The sequence below is a fragment of the Sabethes cyaneus genome, chromosome 3 (genome assembly GCF_943734655.1).
Source record: "Sabethes cyaneus chromosome 3, idSabCyanKW18_F2, whole genome shotgun sequence".
In the NCBI taxonomy this organism is placed as follows: domain Eukaryota; kingdom Metazoa; phylum Arthropoda; class Insecta; order Diptera; family Culicidae; genus Sabethes; species Sabethes cyaneus.
This window is the reverse complement of record NC_071355.1, coordinates 56,974,681-56,993,901: the sequence shown is the minus strand read 5'-3', so window position 1 is coordinate 56,993,901 and position 19,221 is coordinate 56,974,681. Positions and strand designations below refer to the sequence as shown.

At 42.1% G+C, this 19,221-nt stretch overlaps 1 protein-coding gene and 1 non-coding gene across 2 annotated transcripts; one reads left to right on the top strand and one right to left on the bottom strand.

The window, feature by feature from the left end:
* The first annotated feature begins 1,822 nt into the window (after positions 1–1,822).
* On the top strand, positions 1,823–1,895 carry Trnak-cuu (transfer RNA lysine (anticodon CUU)). The gene has a single exon. It is a non-coding gene; the product is annotated as a tRNA-Lys (tRNA).
* Positions 1,896–3,077: 1,182 nt separating this feature from the next.
* Positions 3,078–15,125, bottom strand: LOC128743875 (uncharacterized). The gene is made up of 7 exons (XM_053840561.1): positions 14,995–15,125; positions 14,585–14,923; positions 13,107–14,528; positions 12,777–13,047; positions 12,237–12,530; positions 11,876–12,064; positions 3,078–3,254 (listed from the first exon to the last, which is right to left on the bottom strand). Exons 1-7 carry the CDS (start codon positions 15,123–15,125, stop codon positions 3,078–3,080), a joined length of 2,823 nt encoding a protein of 940 aa, XP_053696536.1.
* Positions 15,126–19,221: the final 4,096 nt, after the last annotated feature.

Genomic DNA, 19,221 nt, shown 5'->3' with positions numbered 1-19,221 from the left:
ATCAAGGCGGTCACTGATGCAGTGGACGATTTCTTACCGTGCAGGTTCTCTCTACCGAAAAACAAAGAAACGAATGAGGTGGAGAGGAGAGTAGGGGAGGAACAGGACTTGAACGATGCGCTAGCTGAGGTTCAGTCCTGATCCTCGTCTATCCTCAACACGCCGACTCGTTGTGAGTCGACAAACGCAGATGTGACTCCAACTCTCTACTCACGGGTCGAGATTCACTCTGCCTGATCTCTGACTGCGTGCTGGAGGGTGGGCTGGAACAAAAGGAGAGCCAAACAGTGTTGGCCAGTAGGATGTCTAACAATCGCTCAAACAATCTAAAATTATAAAAAAAAAAGTTGCTGAGTCTCAATAAGAGAGATCTCAGCAAGCTTACCGGTCTTGCGACAGGACATTGTCCAAGTAAATATCAGCTTCGGAATCTCAGTTTCGTACAAGATGATATTTAACCTCGGAACACTTGCTCTGCAATCGTGGAGCACAAGTGGTACGCAGACTGCAGTATCTCAAAAAGGGGAGATCTGCTTGGTTCATAAACCTAGTCATCCTTGATTGGCACATGTCTCGCTCCAGCTACCAGCCTGTCACTTCCTCAATAAGTGATAGGTAAGCTTGAAGCGTATAGTAAAATAATAAAACGGGGCATACCACAAAATAATAGTTCAAAATAATGGACGCAGTGGTAAGAGTACCCAACAGAGGAGAAGATGTTTGGCCATATTGATACCCTTTTTTTCGTAACCATTAAACGAAAATCTCAGTTATTTCTTCAAAACCAAATACGAGCTGCAGAAACAAAGTTATTATCGAAATGTTCTCATGTTATAGAATACAGCAAGAATACACCCTAACTAACATACACAGGATTTCTGCTTTCAGAATCGCGAGGATTCCTATTTCATAATGAAGGGGATTCCTTTACCGAGTTATTCTGGGACGTGGAACTCTGGGATTCACCTATTGGATTCTTATTCTAGAATCGTGGTTCTATAAGCAAAACATTCTGAACGAATCTTAAATTTCACAATACGAGCGTATCCTATCCTAGACACGCTATTGGTTTAGGTCCTTAAGTTTATCATACATACCAATATATGCATTTGGTGCTTCTGAGTGCAGATGATACTAAAATTCCAAAACAAGCTTTAACAAATATTTGATTAAAAAATAATAAAATAAAAAATAACATAAAAGTAAAACCAAATAAGAACGATAAAAAGCAACATTTTCAAGATTTTTGTATTGTTGAAAGTACGACCCTAACAGAGCAAACAAAACAGTAAACACAGTATAAAAGCAAACGGCCAATCGATAGGAAGTCGTCCGACCGGCCCGTTCGCTTGCTGTACTGTGGGAAGATCCAAAAGCCAACCCGAAAAGAGGTGTGGTCTAAACGGCAATAATTTGCGTTACCGGTTTTACCCCCTGCGGGAAACTAAATTTAATCATACCTGCATCATAATTGACAAGTTTCCAATTCGAATGGCGAACAGAAAAGATAGTAATTATTTACGAACCATCGTAGCATGGGAAAGCCATGGGAATCGTGCGTGCGCTCTTGTGGTCTTAGGCAATTCAAGGGAGCTCAAGATCGCTATTATTTTTTCACAACGAACCTTTACTGTCACGAGAGTAGTAATCATAGAACATAATAAAACAAGCGCATAATCGCGCCATTTATATCTCAACATAAAGGTAGGCTAAGGAGTGTGCGTTGCGCAAAAGCTAAAAATATCAATTTGCCACGTATTCATGTATTCATGTTGAGTTTCAGCAGATACATATTGTATCAGAGAAAACACGGGGAACAACAGCCCGGCTAGCTCAGTCGGTAGAGCATGAGACTCTTAATCTCAGGGTCGTGGGTTCGAGCCCCACGTTGGGCGGATATACTTTTTATTATTTATTGTACTGTTCTTGTTCTTCAAGATTCACCATAAATTTGATAAAATAGGAAAGTGAATGCATAATGTAACTTTTTCGTTGGCTATCTAAAAAATAATCAATTGATGTAACAGTATTATAAACCTGCGTAGCAAGGAAACACACCTCAGGTAGCTCTCAAGAAATTAATACTGGTCTAAAGCTTTTGCAACGAACTTTTGCCCGAGCACGCGAGCTTTACCACTCCCAATGGTTTTCGCTGTCGATACGTAGTTGGCGCCACTGCACGCTTCCCGGCGGCAACTAGACAAACCTAATAAATACGGGAAACGGGGGCCAAATAAAACGCCATGAACGACTAATTTCAATCAGTAAATTTTTAGTTAATTTAATACACATCGTATTTATTCTCTCGTCATGTGGTAAGCGTATAATAATTCTATATAAAACTTGATTTTTGTATAATAATTCACAAACATCGGCTGTCCGTTACATTCCTGTTACAGAATCATGCATGTATTTTCCTTCGGATTAGCATTTTTGTTGTATGTTATCGGATACCGTTCCAGTGAAATCTGCTAATTTGAACGATTAGTAATATATGTTAATGTTTTGGTTTCTTACGGCTATATAATGTTTGGCTCTCTGTCTTGCGATGTTGGAAGCAGTTGACATTGTTTGTTAGTTTATTATACTACATTGGGATATCGACAATTTTGAACAAAACGAACAAGAATGATGCCTATCTTTGCGACGTGTTTCATGCAGTGCTGTTGTGTTTTGAAATGTCTGTTTACTCGAAAAGTCTTTTATGATGTCTACCTATCGAATAAGATCACTACTTGCTTTCTTGTCTGTCATGTAAAAAACACTTTTTTTGCCTGCACGCATGTGGACATATCAAGTTTACAAGTCTTTGAGGGAAGACTTCATCTGCCATGATTTGTGTCTGAGTTTGACTTATTATTCTATTTACAAAACTGAGTTACTTCCTGCCATTGCTAACATTCAACTGTCCTATAAAGTACTATAAAACAGTAAAATATTGCTTTTGTTTTACAAGATTTCTAACGGTTGTGCTTGGCAACGCTGTGCCCTGTCGGCCTCGATGGCTGTCTTTTTTTTTTTTTTTGTTCTCAGTCATAATCTGTTCTGTGAGCCCCCGGCGACCGAGCGAATCAGCCTTATTGCCCTCCTGTTCGTTCCAAGCCGATCAGTTTGTCGAAAAAGGAACAGTAGCTCCGATCGTTGTTGTAATATAGCGGATCCTCCAGGATATCCTTAGCGTGCGATAGAGTTGCAGCGGCCAGCTCGCCGACGGTCCATTTGCGATCCTTTAAAACTCGGCAAATTGTGTCCAGCTAAAAAAAGAAAGATGATGAGATAATTCCAGAAGAATGCTTGCTTTCAAGTTAAAATGGACTATGGAACGCCCAGGTAACCGCTAAGCACTGAATTAAGCTTGAAAGCTGCTCTAAATTTGCAAGTTACATGCTGCCAGATATAATTCAGCATTGTCCAAGCATAGCAGCTTTGAAATGGCATTCTCAATGCTGAATTAATATTTACTTGAAGCACTATGAAAAGCTGATTAGATGCTCTAAGCAAGCTTTATTGCCGTTACCGGCATCAAAAGAGATTTTGAACACTGCTCACACTTGCAGGAAATCTCCTTGCGAACGTACGCGTGATAACAGAAAAAATGCTTCCCTCTCTTTTTGTCTTACGCAAAATCCTGCACCGCCGATTAAATAAACATCAACACGAATCTATAGGGCATATGCATACGGATAATATGCAAGAAATATTTCTATACATGTATAGAAATGCTATCACATAAAAATAAAATAAAAGGTAAGTAATTCTCCCAAAGCGCAACTTATGGAAGAAATGTGAAAAACAAAATCTTTCCCTCCATTCCGCCTTGATAAGCAAATCAAACATCCGAGTTAAGAATTTCGGTAATGTAAGTAGAGCTATTGGCAGCTGACTCGCAACTACCGTTTACAGATCAACTGGTAAAGGCGTTGCCCTACTCCTCTATTCCTATTCCTATCGACAGATTGGCTGGCGGTTCAATTCTAACCGAAAAAAGAAAATAATAACAAAAAGCAATCTTGAAACGTCAACAAAGTACGCGCCATATAAGCATAACAGAGAGGGAAGATAAAAAAGGATGTACAATATATTTTTCGCATTTTTTTATGTTTGACGTTTTACCGTTACGCAACAGGCGTTACGTTTTATGACTTTTGTAAAGCTCCAAGCACTAATGTAGCCGGATATTTCGCCAAAACCGGCTTTCTAGCAGCTTTTTATAGGCATATTGAACTATGCTGCACGATATGGTGTGCACCATAGGCTAATAAAAAGCTAGATTTCTGCTTCTTTAAGTGCTCACTGGCTACTTGGGCGGTGAAACATTTCTTTCATTTCTAAAGGGCGTGCAGGTCCACGGTAAAATTGCCACACACAAAATTAATTCGCAATTACGTTTATTAAGCATGTAAAAACATATTTGACAGTATCATCAGTTGATTTGTGACAGCCATGGCGAAAATAGTCAAGCAACTACGCTCGATGATATGTTCGTTCTGCCAGCTTGACCCCGGAGCGAAGAAGATGGACATCACAAGGTATTTCGGGTCCGCCCGATATAGGTCGATACGGCATTTACGTCTACTGGGTATGACATGGGGAAGGCAAACAAGTAAGCTCTTGCCCCCGCAAGCCCCTACCTAGCACCTACACGCGGCCATACCCAATAATGCTCAATTGAGTAGCTAAGCTAGGAAGTGCGATGCTGCATGGTTCCCGGCTGTCTGATCTCTCAATACTGCGATTTGGGCAGACGGCTGAGCCACACGGCCTATTTTTGCGGGGTTGTTGTCCGGCATTCTCACAACATGTCCTGGCTATTGTACCCTTCCAGCTCCAGCAACTTTCTGCATACTGCACCAACTCGTGGTTCATCCTTCTCCTCCAACCATCGTTCTCACATACACCGCCTAAGATGATCCTAAGTACACGACGTTAAAAAACGACCAGTGCTTTCAAGTCCTCGTCGAGCATTGTTCACGTTTCGTGCTCGTAGAGAACTACTGGTCTTATTAGCATTTTTATTTTCTGGTTTTAATTAAATGAATTTCACCGAAAAAAGTCAACAAAACCTAGAAAAAAAAAGTTTTACGGTGACTAAAACCCCAAACATTATTAGCGTTTTGTACATGATATTTGGTATGGGGTGAAGAATGCCAGACCTTAGGCTCTTATGGAGTCCGTAGTAAGCGCGGCTTCCTGTAATAATACGTCTGCGTATTTCTCTGCGGCAGTTGCTATGTGACGTTATCAATGACCCGAGGTATAATATTCGACCACCACCTCATTACCGTCAGCTACCACACTATTGCCTATGCGAGCTCGATCACGCTCGGTTCCTCCTGCTAACAGATACTTGGTTTTGAATGTATCCACCACTTTTCCAACCTTTACTGCTTCACGTTTCAGTTAGGTACACTGCTCAGCAACCGCCTGGGACGTCCTTCCGACAATATCCACGTCGTCAGCGAAACAGATAAATTGACTAGATTTGTTGAAGATCCCGCACGTTTCATAACACCTTCTAGTGCGATGTTGAACAGGAGACAGGAAATACCATCGTCTTGTCGAAGTCCCCTGCATGTTCCAAGCGGGCTTATTAACGCGCCCGGAATCCTCACACAGCACCGAGCACCGCTCATCGTGGCCTTAATCAGTCTTGCCAGCTTCCCGGGAAAGCCGTTTTCATCCATAATTTTTCATAGTTCTTCGCAGTCGATAGTATTGCAGGCGGCCCTAAAAATCTATGAATAAGTGGTGCGTAGGGACTTGGTGTTCGCAGCGTTTTTAGAGGATCTGTCGCAGCATAAAGATTTGGTCTACCTACTAGTGGCGATAGACGGCTAAAGATGATCTAAGTAGGCGTTGAGAATGGTGATCGCACGATAGTTCTCACATTCCAACTTGTCGCTCTTCTTGCATATTGGGCATATTACTCCCTCCTTCCACTCCTCCGGTAGCTGTTCTGTTTCCCAGATCCTGACTATCAGCTGGTCTGCAGACCAGCTGGTACCCAACCTGTCCGGCCCATCTTGATAAGCTCCGCTGTGATGCCATCATTGCCAGCTGCCATGTTGTTCTCAATGGTTACGATCACTTTACCTATCGTGGGGGTTGCACATCACCATCATCCGCCGTACTGATGTAGTCATTCTCCCTGCTGTCTTGGTATTCCTTCTCCGCGCCATTCAGGTGCTGTTTGTAGTGCTACTTCCACCTATCGATCACCTCACGTTCATCCGACAAGATCCCTCCGTCTTTATCTCAAGATCTTTCGGCTCGCGGCACGAAGCCTTTGTGAGATACGTTCAGTTTCTTGTAGGATTTACCCGTTTCCTGAGACCGATACAGCTGCTCCATGTCCTCGCACTCCATTTCTTCCAAGCAGCGCTTCTTACCTCGGAAAATCGTTTTTGTCTATATCGTTCCACGTTTCGACGAGTCCCCTACTACAGCATCGACGCCCGCACTGCATTCTTCCCATCTAACATCCTCTGACATGCCTCGTCGAACCAGTCGTTACGTCGACTCCTCTCAGCGAGCCCAATGGCACCTTTCGCTGCGCCGTTGATGACTGGTATGACGCTTTCTGAGTAGTCCTCGAGAGGGGCTTCACTTAGCTCACCGTCGCCCGGCAGCGCAGGCCTAAGCCGTTGCGCGTACTCAATAGTGACCTCAGGTAACTTAAGTTGTTCCAGATTGTACCGTGGCGGGTGACGGTACCGAATATTGGCAGCAACGGAAAGTACTTACTTACTTTAGCAGCCGAGAGCCGGGTGACTCTTGCCATTGTACTCGGTCGTGGGCTACTTGTTGCCAATTCGTTGCGCGTCTCGACACACGCAAGTCGGTTTCAAACTAGTCGAGCCATCTAGCACGTTGGGCCCCTCTATTCCTGGTGCCGGTGGGGTTCTTGTAAAGCACGGATTTCACTGCACAGTCGTCCGGCATTCTTGCGACGTGACCGGCCCGCCGTAATCTCCCAACTTTCGCCAGGTGTACGGTAGGAATCTCTCCAAGCAGTGCCTGTAGCTCGTGATTCATACGTCTTCGTTACTCTCCGCTTTCCGTTTGTACTCCGCCAAAAATAATCTGCAACACCTTTCGTTCAAATACGGCTAGTGCACGTATGTATGTCCTCTGTAAGCAAAGTTACTGTCTCAATTCCGTAGAGAACTACCGGTCTGATTAGCGTTTTGTACATCATCAGCTTTGTGCGGCGGCGTATGCTCCCAGATCGAAGCATCTTGCGGAGATCCCACAACCGAATGTCTTTGGCGCATTTTAACCATCAAAAGGTAGTGGTCAGATACGATGTTTGCGCCACGATAGGTTCTAACGTCGATGATATCCGAGAAGTGCCTTCCATCAATCAAAACTTGGGTCATTTGCGAGTCCATCTGTTGTGATGATCTCCAAGTGTACCGATATGGGAGGCTGTGCTGGAAGCAGATACTCCGTATGGTCATATTTTTAGAGACGGTGAAATCAATGAGTCGATGATCGTTTTCGTTCGTAAGCGGGTGTGTGCTGAGCTTTCCAATGACCGGTATGAATTCCTCCTCCTGGCCAACCTGAGCGTTGAGGTCTCCGATAACCATTTTGACATCATATCTTGGGCAGTTGCCATATTCACGTTCAAGCTGCGCGTAAAAAGCGCCCTTATCGTCCTCGTCACTTCCTAGGTGTGGGCTATGCACGTTGATAATGCCTCTAATCCTCAACTTGCACATACGGCTGTCGATTGGCTTTCGTGCCCTCAACAAGTCAGAAAGGATGCCGGTACTTCCCTGAAAATTGGAAGACTTGCAGTTCCATGTTCCAAGCTTCAAATCGTTGATCCTTTTTAGTTGCCTTGGTCTATGCCGATTGTTCCGGTGCCTATTTACATTATTTGCTTCCTGTACTAGTATGTTTTACGGATGGCTTGTAGGGTCTGCACCAACCCCATGTGTCGCCGGAGGACCATCGTAACAGTACTGTTTAGCGTCCTACACTGACACGAGGATAAAGTGTCCCCCTTCCCTATCAGCATATGACCTTATTTTCTACCGGCCCTACCCAGCAAACATTTGCGTACGCATATCAAAGCAACAAATATGATATATGTACCGATATATATCTAGAAAAATCGCATTCGATGCACAAAACCAACATATGCGTACTATTTTGGAGGCGATATACGTACTGCAAATTATATGAAAACAATTCACATTCATAAGTATTTGTATACGATGAAATTCGACTCAACATGATTAGTTCCATAATGCTATACAATTCTGTGACGAAAATCGTATGTGAATCAGTTACAATCATTTTGTACGAATAAATGTAAACTAGGGTGCGCTTTATTAAGCTTTATGTACGATTTAGAGTTTGTTTAGCGATATTTAAGATGATTTTCAAACATTATTATACGATTTGTGGTTTGCTGGGTAGCTTCCTGGAGATCAGAAGTACTCTCTTTCCCCGCAAATATAGTCACAAAGTCACCTGGAGATCACCTGGCCAACGAACCTTGAACCAAATCATCCATATTTGACAATCATCGATTTTTTTTGAACAGCACTAACTTACGCTCCCTACAGGGTGCGGATATCGACTTGGCCCATTACCAAGTAGCAGTACATGTGTGCTAAAAACTACCGACGGTTTATACCTTGCACGAGGGATAAGAGACCATTACCACGAGGGAGAATTTGGCCAAGTAACGACCCAAGCAACCAAAGGTTCCGATAAAAGTGGATTTTTTAGCTTAATCAGCTACCCAAATTATCATGAATAGAATTCTATTCAGCCTAATTTTAAACAACTAACCGTACTTTCAAGTTTCAAGTAGGAATGCTAAGCAACTTTCAAACAGAAATAAAAAATTCGTTAAAAGTTTGCTTAGGTCGCTGTATAGAACGCTGTTCAGTTCGAAAAAAACGTCGATGATCTCAAAATTAAAAAGTAATTTTCCACTTTTCCCTGCTTTTTCCTTAACTAAGCCATTTATTTTGGTTATTAATGATAAGCTTAGATTGAAAACCTAGATCAGAAGAATAATGATTGTTTATTAATATTAATTTATTTTCATAACTTGCCTCGAGTTTCGAACTCGAGTACTCCTCTTGGTAACCTAGACACGTACCACTGCTCCATTGGTGAAACATGAGATCTGCATAAATTTCACTCGATGTACTGATTTCTCATTTACTGTAACATCAAGCACAGCCCCTGGTTTCTTTTTGAACTAGAAAGTCATGATCTGAACTTGAAGTTCAGAAATAGTACGCGCAAAACTTTATCCGAACGTTAAAGTTTTGAAATAGTGCGCGCGAAACTTCATCCGAACGTGAAAGTTCAGAAAAAGTACACGCGAAACATTTTTCGAACTGGATGGTTCGAAAAAAATACTCGCGAAGCTTTATGTGAACTTGCGTTTGACAGTTCACCAGTTTGTTTTGAATGTTTCAGCAGCGGCTAGCGGTAATTTTTTCTGCAGCAACATTTTTCGCAAAATTCAGGATAGTAATTATATACAAAGCAAACAATACTGACTGACGCAAAATTAATTACAGCTTCATTGATTACAGATATGCCGTTTGCCGTAGTCGAGACTATGAACGCAAGGCCATAATGAGCTTTCGGCGGAGCCAGAAAAATGGATCCGAAGCTCCAAATCCGGAAACATTCTGCGGCTCAATTCACAGCGACTTCAAGATGTGAAAAAATGCTTCGGGATGCCAACATCACCTCCAAATGTACGATCAAGCGGAATGGCATCCGGTCCTACGATGAGGTGATGGGCTTATGTGAGGAATTCTCCGGGTAAGTCCTCATCAGATGCACGGCCAGCCAACAGCCAACGCAAGAAAAAGGTTAACCAGAATCCTGTGAGCTTTCAAAACACGCTGGTTCTGGATAGTACAGATCTGCCTTTACTTTGGCCCGCCGCATCGTTGCTTTTAACCGCCGCATCGTTGCAGCCACAACCCATATCAATGCAAGCACCACTCGCTTTACCGCAGGCATAGAACAAACCATTTCTTTTTATTGTTTTAGAAAAATGCTTTTATTGTTTTAATACCGGGGTATAAATTTCACTATTCAATCAAAACGCCGTTTCAGTGTCTGTGTCGAAGTTTCGCTTCAATTTCAAACTTTCAAATCGCATGTTAAACTTTTAAGTCGCATATTGAACTTTCGAGTCGCATGTTGAAATTTTAAGTCTCCTGTTGAACTTTCAAGTCTCATGATGAACTTTCGAGCTGCTACAAATATTAACGGTACTTTATTAGGAATCAAGTTCGGTTTGGAAATGTTATATCATGTTGTTCAGCAAGAAAGTCCTGCGGAACTAAATTTGAACCAAATATGAACTTCCGAGTTCGTTCCTTAAGTGAAATCCGAACTTTTTATTGCTTGGGATGTGTAGGGGTGAAACCTGGTTCCAAACGAGCGTGAGGTGGTCCGATATAACAGAAGAAGAATGGCCTAGAACCGTTAGCAACGCCACTTTACTGTATAATTTCAAGGATTCGGAAGGAGGAGGAAACTACTGCTAGAGTGGATGGATGGTTTCGTTTGTCCCATCTACAAAAAGGGCGATCAACTAAATTGCTATAAATACCGCCGCCTACCAGCTGCTCTCTCAGATTTTGTTACGTTTTCTAACTCCAGTAATAAGAGAATTCGTAGGGCAGTACCAGATGGGCTTTATGGGGGCCCGTGCTACTACGGATCAAATTTTTACTCTCCGAAAAATCCTCTAGGAATATCGGGAGTCCAACGTGCCCATGCATCATATTTTCGTGAATTTCAGGATAGCATAAGATTCAGTCGAGCGCGAACAGCTATGGCAAATGATGCACGAGAACGGTGTTCCGGACAAACTGACGCGGCTGATCAAAGCTATCCTGGAGCGAGTGATGTGTTACGCACGTGTTTCGGAGACCCTCTCGTGTCCTTTCCAATCGTATAGAGGGTTGCGGCAAAGAGACGGACTTCAACATCGCTATTGAAAGTGTGATCCAGCGAGCGGGCATCGAAACGAGAGGTAGAAGCCAATAACTTTACGTAACAGAAGACATACGTACACTTGCCGTATTTGAACGAAAGATGTTGCGGACTATTTTTGGTGGCGTACAAACGGATAGCGGAGATTGGTGGAGGCGTATGCACCGCTAGCTGCTGGCAGAGATTCCTGCGAAATGTGCATGGAAGATATTAGTGTCCTAGGACCTGATATCAAAGCTTTATAAACATGACCAAGAAACGCTGACAACAGCTCTACACTGAGTTATATGCAAAATTTGGAGGGAGGAGAAACTACTAGAGGATTTAATTGAAGAAGTTTTTCGTCCCGTCTACAACAAGTGCTTCTCGACTGCTGTAACTATCGCGGCACAATAGAAAAAAACCCCGCCCCGCATGCCAGAACGGATCAAATTTTAACCATACGGCACATTTTGCAGAAATGCCGGGTCGTATCTTTATACATTTTAAAGCAGTACACGATACTAGCGACACCAGCAGTATATGATCAAGATCGGCTATAACAGATACCTAATCTACGAACGCGATTTGACCTACTTACAATCGACCTATTGAAATATGTTGCAAAACATTCGCTAGGGCACTATACAGATTAATAGTTAAGATCTGTAGGGAAGAACCGAGAAACAGGTGGAAGAAATTGTGTATCCAAAAAGGACGGTTGATGCAATTATTGCGTAATACGAATTTGAAGTCAAGTTGGCATCATCATGAACACCAGTCATTTTTCGTGGTCTATCGAATATTAGAAGAGAGTTATTTTGTCCAGACTCTATTGTTATAACACGAAAATAGAGAGTGGATAAGAAACATCGATAGTGACGTCCCACATAAATCAACGTACCTTGGAGAGCTTTTCACTTCCGGCGGTGTAATATATCAGGTAAGGCAAGCCGGCAACACTGGCTGCCATCCATTGGATTACCATCTTTAGCTGAACATCACCACGCCTTGAGTCACCGCAGCCCCAGTTTCCAGTAGCAACCGGCCTTAAGTTAATATTGAACGTCCGTTTCTGCGCCAGCTGTGATATCTGAAAGATGCCAAAATTTGCTCTTAATCTAATGTTTACCGTTATCAATACAAATACAAAGGGTTAGTTTGACAGATCCGATTGATGGAGAAGCATTGTTACGGAACCAAAATAAAAACAAGTGTATATTGAAGTAAACAAAAAATACAACACACAATGATAGCTATACTACCTTCAACGTAACATCATCGCATTTAACATCTTGATAGTAGGAAACGGACCAGTTCGGTTTGTAGTTTTGTAGGCGAGTTTTGAGTGACGATCGATGCAGCTCAGTGACAGGTCTTCGACGCGTCTTTCTCTTTGCCCTCGGTGGGACCGCCGGAGGACGCAAATCAGACGTTGTGGAACAAACTGAAGTACTAGAACGTAACCGGTGCAGAAGTTTCCGCTGATCAGTTTGATTTAACTGCATGTTGGGACACTTGAAGAGTTTGGCCGGCTCCAACGCCAGGTATTCATTGCGCTACATATGTGTTGTCAAATAGGTATTGTGGTATTGTGGATTGAAGCAGCGGATGATTTTTTGTGTATGGTACAATGAAACCAAACCAAACCAAAATTACGGGACAGAAAATGGGAAACAAAATAGATCGAAAAGGTAGAAAAAAATACTTTAAAATAAACTACACTAAAAACGCAAAACGATTCTATCAAACCAAAGCGAAGCCTAGCTTTGCCAAACAATACGCGTTGGAACGGTAGAACTTACCAACTGAGCAGCAAGTTTGTGCTTATGTTTCGCCAATTCCAAGGACAGAGATCTTACGTTCAACACTACCTTATTCTTTTGGTTTCCATTACTGAGGATCACAGCTCCCTCGGCTCCTTTGTCATCAACTAATCCATCATCTGTGAGGGGCATTCCCACAAAGCTTTCACTCAATGTTCGTTTCAGCAAAGAATTCGCAAATCTTAGAACAGCTTCGTCTCGTGCATCCAGTTTCTTTGGTTTATCACTGTTAATCGGCTCCTCTAACCACCTAAAACCAAACGTTTCTTTCAAAAACCACACATTCATTCTAATTAACAGTCCACTTACTTGGCAAACTTTTCGTAAACCTCTTCCAGCTCCGATCCCAAATCGGAATCGAAACTGTACCGAGACGACTCGTTGGTTTCCTTTCGCTCCAGCATTCCATTCGGTCTTCGATTGCACCGATCGAACCACTCTCGCTCCTCCGACGTACTTCCTAACGAACCGTCCAGCACAAAACCACACGAACCACCTCTCCGTACTCGAAAATCTTGGTCTCGGGGTTGTGATCCCGCCACACTAATACCTACCGCATAGTTACTATCCTCCGTACTAACGGAATTATTGTCCTGCAAAGCCTCTCGCAGTTTTTGAGCAAAATGGTACCTCCGTTCCGGGGTATCCAGTTCGGTTGCGTACTTCCCCGCCCGTAAACCATCCTCATCATCCTCATCGAAGCTTCCTCGAGCGCTGTGAAACTCATCGTTACTGGATTCGCAGCTGGAAAATGAATCCGTCCGAGTCGTTATTTCGAGTGGATGCCTATTTACCGGCAGACACTCGCCGGATGATCCCAGTATTATAAACTTTCCACGATGTCCACCGCCTGTCAGAACCCCACTGGTCGATCCGGTAGAGGTATTTAACGACGATCCGTTGCCAGTTGGTCTTTCGGGTGAAAGCCATGATCGTCTCTTGTTGATGTCTTTCTCCAGCTTGTTAGAATCACTGCTGGAACGTTTTGAGTTGGGTGTAGGTTGTCGAATGAAAATAGTTGTGAAAACGTCAGGAGATCCGGGTGTTGATCCCTCACGATCGCGCTCTCCGATCGGAGAGAGCCGTCCCTTACTAGAGTTGGTTTCCAACTGATCTAACCGTGTGGGTCGTTGTTTCTCGCTCGGTTTCACTTCCACCACTGGGCAGGTAGTATTCTGTCTAAACGCTAAAAGGCACTTATTCAATTCACGCAAGATATCGTCTTCTTCGAACTGCTGCGAGGGAAGTGCTCGATAGTTTTCCGCGTCGATGCAACACAGGGAGGTTCTCTTGGGTTGTTCAATTCGCTCGAACAGTGCCCTTCCTCGAGGGTCTATTATCCGAGCCATGTGGTGTGCGTTCTCAATTTGTAAAGATTCATTATCCTCCAACGCTTCTACGTACAACAGCACAGCCAACAATTCTGGAAACGTGAAAAACTGTACCGACTCCTGCGTGTCTCCCTCACTTAGAACACTGCCACCTAGTCGGGAATTTGCGAATACGGCCTGCATCGTATCCGAGCTGGCCTTATCCAGTCGTCCTTCGTGTTTAATCTCTACGTCACACAGCGGTAGACCGCACTCCAGCCAATCCTCGATTGTTAACCATTGTTTTCCGGTCAGAACTTTCCGGCTTACTTTGAGCGTTCCTTCTAGCATTGATGAGTTACTGACCAGCGAATCGAAGTAGTTTAGAAAACTGCGGAATTTCGCTTTTTGTGTGTTATTACTACAATATATAAAATGATTAGAAACATTTAAACTTGAATTCTGTGGATTACTCACTCTACTAAACCTTTAAAAAAATAAGTAAAATTGAAGTCTTGTAACGTCGGATGAGTTTTCTCGGTACGTTTTGGAAATGTGGAGAAGAAAGCGTTTGCCAGCAGGGCCGCCACCAGCCGGTAGCCCAACTCGTAGCTGTCCGGTTGCTGCTGGAGGCTGAAGCTGAGCCCCCGTGGTGGACGGTACAGTTTGAGATCCCGTGCGTACCGGGCGATGTGCTTGACGGTATGCTGCAAAAAGTGGGCCCGCTCTTCCTCGGACAGTGTTTGCTCGACGAAGTGACGCAACCCATCGAAGACGGCATTATCCTTGCCGTCGTCATCCGGATCGAGACTAACACTGGGAATGAAAAACAATGTGACTTTCCAAGTTTTAAGGATTTAAGGTGATTTTCTGAAAAGGTAACTTACTTGCACAACTCATGCAGCTTCTGCATTACTTCGAGAATACTGTCCAGTGAAGTCGCCTCTTCTATCTGGGTTAGCTTCTTCTGAACATTGGACCACCATGGTAGATCGCATGGCAACATTACCAGTGCCATCTTGCATTGGATGTGTGGAAGCGTTGATCTCTTCCGTGGATTATTTTAAACAGGCTATCGAAACTAAACGATTATTTGAGCAGCGTTTTCGGCAGTCGTTCGGGACGTTTTAACTCATGTTTCTGTAAATAGAGGGGAAAAAGTTCAAATCATAAGCATCGTTGAATAAAATGACACTACGGATCGGTGCACAAAGCCACCACATGTCATAAATTCAATGAAAATTCAGCATGTCAGGCAACTTAAAACGAATTCTTGTTAATATTGCCACTTTTCTAGAAGTTTTCGTTACTACTGTCTAAAGAAACAAAATAAAAAGTGATGATCCTAGATCACTTCCCAGCAGAACGACACAGAAATTTGAGAGAATCAAAAGATTTAACTCGTTTGTTTCATATTATCAGATTCTGTGCAGTCACCAGGTTGTTGATTTTTCTTCATTTTTCGCTTAACGACGGCCCAATATTGGTAGGTCCGCCATCTTTCCTCTTCGGGTTTCGATTTAAAACTCATGCCCAGGGAGCTGTATAAAGTCTGCCTTGACGTTTGTTTTATTGTCCATCAGTGCATTAAAAGTAATGTATGGTAGCGGCATAGTCAATGACAAGAATGACAATAGTAGTAAGATATTAAATTCTCTCCTAATGACATGCTAGATTACTCGCGTATTTTGCAAACTAAATGGGTTAATTAATTTGTCGAATCTAAAAGCTTCGAATCTAATTTTCGGCTGGATCAATATGGTCACCCTAGGTAATGGACAATCCAATCAGTCACAAGTGCTTCTGTACGCTAAAACCGTCCAAAAACGAATAATCGGTTGCTAAGGTATGGTGTGAAATTGGAGACAAAGTCATGCAAAACAAAGTAGGGGAAATGTGTATAATGTGCCCCCCCTAAGAATAAATGGTTATATCTCCGTTATACTTCCCCAAATTAACGTTACAACTACGTGTATATGTTGGTGTTTAAGCTGACAACCAATTGCAATTGTTTATTTCATTTAGTATTGTGGAATAAACATGCTAGGAATTATTTAATAAAAGCACCTAAATGTTGTGTTTCTCGTCTGCGCGGGGTAAAATGCCCCACCTGCGGTATAATATGCCCAATACGGTAATTTGAGTATTTCTACCAGTGACAGACCAACTCTATTTTGTAGAAAGTAAAACTATTTCCTTTGTTTTGCAAAATATCGTTATTTTATGTAAAATAAACCTAGTTTCGGCCTTCTGGTGCACTTTTTCTTTTCTGCATGGGGCACATTATACTGCAGCTGTGGCGTTTTGTACCGGGTAGTTGAATTACCTAGAATTTGGACGTTGGTAACAAATTATTCCCACCACGGCTGCTCTACAATACTAATTGAATTAAATAATGGCACTTGGCTTCAACTTAGATCTGTTTACCTATGTTTATAGCCACATTTGCAAGGGGGGCAAATTGCACCACCGCAAGTGGGGCATTTTGGCCTGCTTTTACTTATTTGAAAAAATATTAAATGCTAAAGCAAATCAAGCGTTTCATACCGTTATTTTTGGCAGGGATGTCTTTTTGAAGTTCACTTTACGCAATCGAATCGCAACAACCGGTTATTTACAGATTTTGACAAGAAAATAGCTTATGGAAATGACGCCAAAAGTTACATCGGAAGCTGCTCAAAAACAAATTTATTTTTGTTTTGTTTTAACAGCATGTGACAACTGTCATACTTGCATAGTAGGCTAGTTCCATCAAATACTATGGTTTCTGGGTGGTTTTGCATTTTGATTTCGCTTGTTTAGCGAAAAACGAAGGGGGGGCACATTGGCCAGGGGGGGCACGTTATACACATTTCCCCTAATATAAACAACAGCTGATAGCAAACAACCGCAAGCAAACAGTGGGCTAAGGCCGGAAATGGTAAGCTGATAATAGTCGATATGTACGTAGTAAGACAGGTGCCATTCAGGGATAATGTGTTTTGAAAACTCAATTACTGTGATTGGGTGATTGGTATCGCTGACATTGACATGATCTCACTTCACTAATCGACCAGAAAGGCACGTGCCTTTATCAAGCTACTGTGATTTACGTATTATTATTATTAGTGTGCTAAAATTACATAACAAAAACAACATCTGATAGCCGAGATTCCGAAAATAGTATCTATTTGAGCGAATTTCGCCGAAAAAAGGAACAATTCGCCATCTCAACAAGAAGACAACTTTTATATTTAAAATGATTTTAATAACTAGTAAAACAAATTTTCTATTGCAAATAAGTGTGCACTCAAGCAGCTTTTTACGCGGTTTTTGTCTACGCGACTTCCCGACAATAATTCCAAAATAAAACATTTATCTAGTGACAAACAAAAACTTTCGTTTTTTTGTCAACACGAATAATAAAAGATTTTTGACTGCTCCCAAACTTACGATGGTGGCAGTTCCTTCCATGATTTCTCCGGAAAGAATTTTCAACATGCATGTTGACCATTCGCGCTGTTATAGAAGGATTGCGATTTGGTGGCAGTTAATGCAGCCACCAGCCTGTAGATAATAGTTCAGAAATTCTTCCAGAAAACCTTCTGTGCAGGTTCTTAGGGAAGCCAAGATTATATACAAAAGCTAGTTGATCATTATAAATTTTATGTTCTTCAAACAACTCTAAGCAACTTTTAACAAATATTGCAGCTTAGGCAAGAGTAGCAAACTCCTAGCCTTCGCAGACGATCTCAACATCATTACTAGAAACCTCGACGAGACGGCGGAGGCAATCTACGTCAGACTAAAAATGGAGGCTAGGAAGATAGGGCTACAATCTCTGGGATCTCTGATCACCGCCGACAATAATACTAGGGTAAAGAACCGGTTTTAAGCAGTCTAAGCGGGGCACTGATTGTTTTACCTTATTACAAGCGATGAGTTGACTAAGTGGGGGATATCAGCATACCAATCTTCTTGCTATCTTTATTTCTTCAAGCCGTTACCATTGGAAGACACTATTGTTGTGCTAAACTTTTGATTTTCCGCTTTAAAAGTTGGAGGGGTGGAACTAATTTTGATCAGACCGAACATATTTTCACCCTCAAGGTGCTTTTTTAAGCAATCCTGAAATCTGAATTTTTTTACGTCCCCATAAAAAATCCCTCGAGCTTTTCCCCCTATTCAATAAGTTCGCGTTCCTATCCGCGACCTACTAATCGGCATCTGATGCGTAATCGGCATAGCGTATCGGCATAGCGTATCGGCATAGATGCGTGAAATGCCATCTGTCTAAATTGTTTATCGGGGTATGCACTCACCGCACCGTTCGGCAAACGGTATTCGTCGTCTCTTTTATTCTCTAGTGTTCTTATGGGAAACTGCGAGTTTGACGTCTCACTCGCTGTTCATAAGGATGATGGGAGAACAAAAGAGGTAAACATAGCAGTACGCACGGTCAGACTCAGAACAGTGTTGTCAAAGCAAATAACATTGAAACACATCGTTGCTTCATTAAATCACTGAGAAAATCTTCGAAAATTATTGAAAAAGCTGTCTTTTCTGTTGTTTTTAATAAAGAAAAAGTAATTATGAACATACATTTCTCTTGAAAGTATTAAACCACGTTTTCACCATTGGAGGTTTCAGTTAATTTCAAACCTATAATTCTTATTTCCAGAACCGAAACAGTGTCTTGGCAACACGATAGTTTATCAGTTTTGCTGCAGCTGCTGCTACTGGTGAACAGGTTCCGTCAATTCATAATATAAAATGATAAAACTTTCGGCTAGTGACAAAGCCTTAGATAATAGAAAAAAAGAGAGTGAATAATATGGTATGTGACAATTGAGTGCTTGACTTTTAGAGTGGTTGTAATCAGTGCTGAAACATGTGATGGATTCGTTAGTAGCGAGGTGGCGATTGCCTTCAGCAGCTGAAAAATGTACGTTTTTGGACAACAATTTTTAATTCATCATATTTCTTGTCGGAAACCCAGTAAATTGTGTTTGTGTGAATCAAATGTATGGTTAAGTGATTTGTGAAGATGATCCTATCAAAATATTTTGAAAATATGAATAAAAAAGTGCATTTTCGGCTCATTTATTTTCAACTGATTAAAATAGGTGACACTG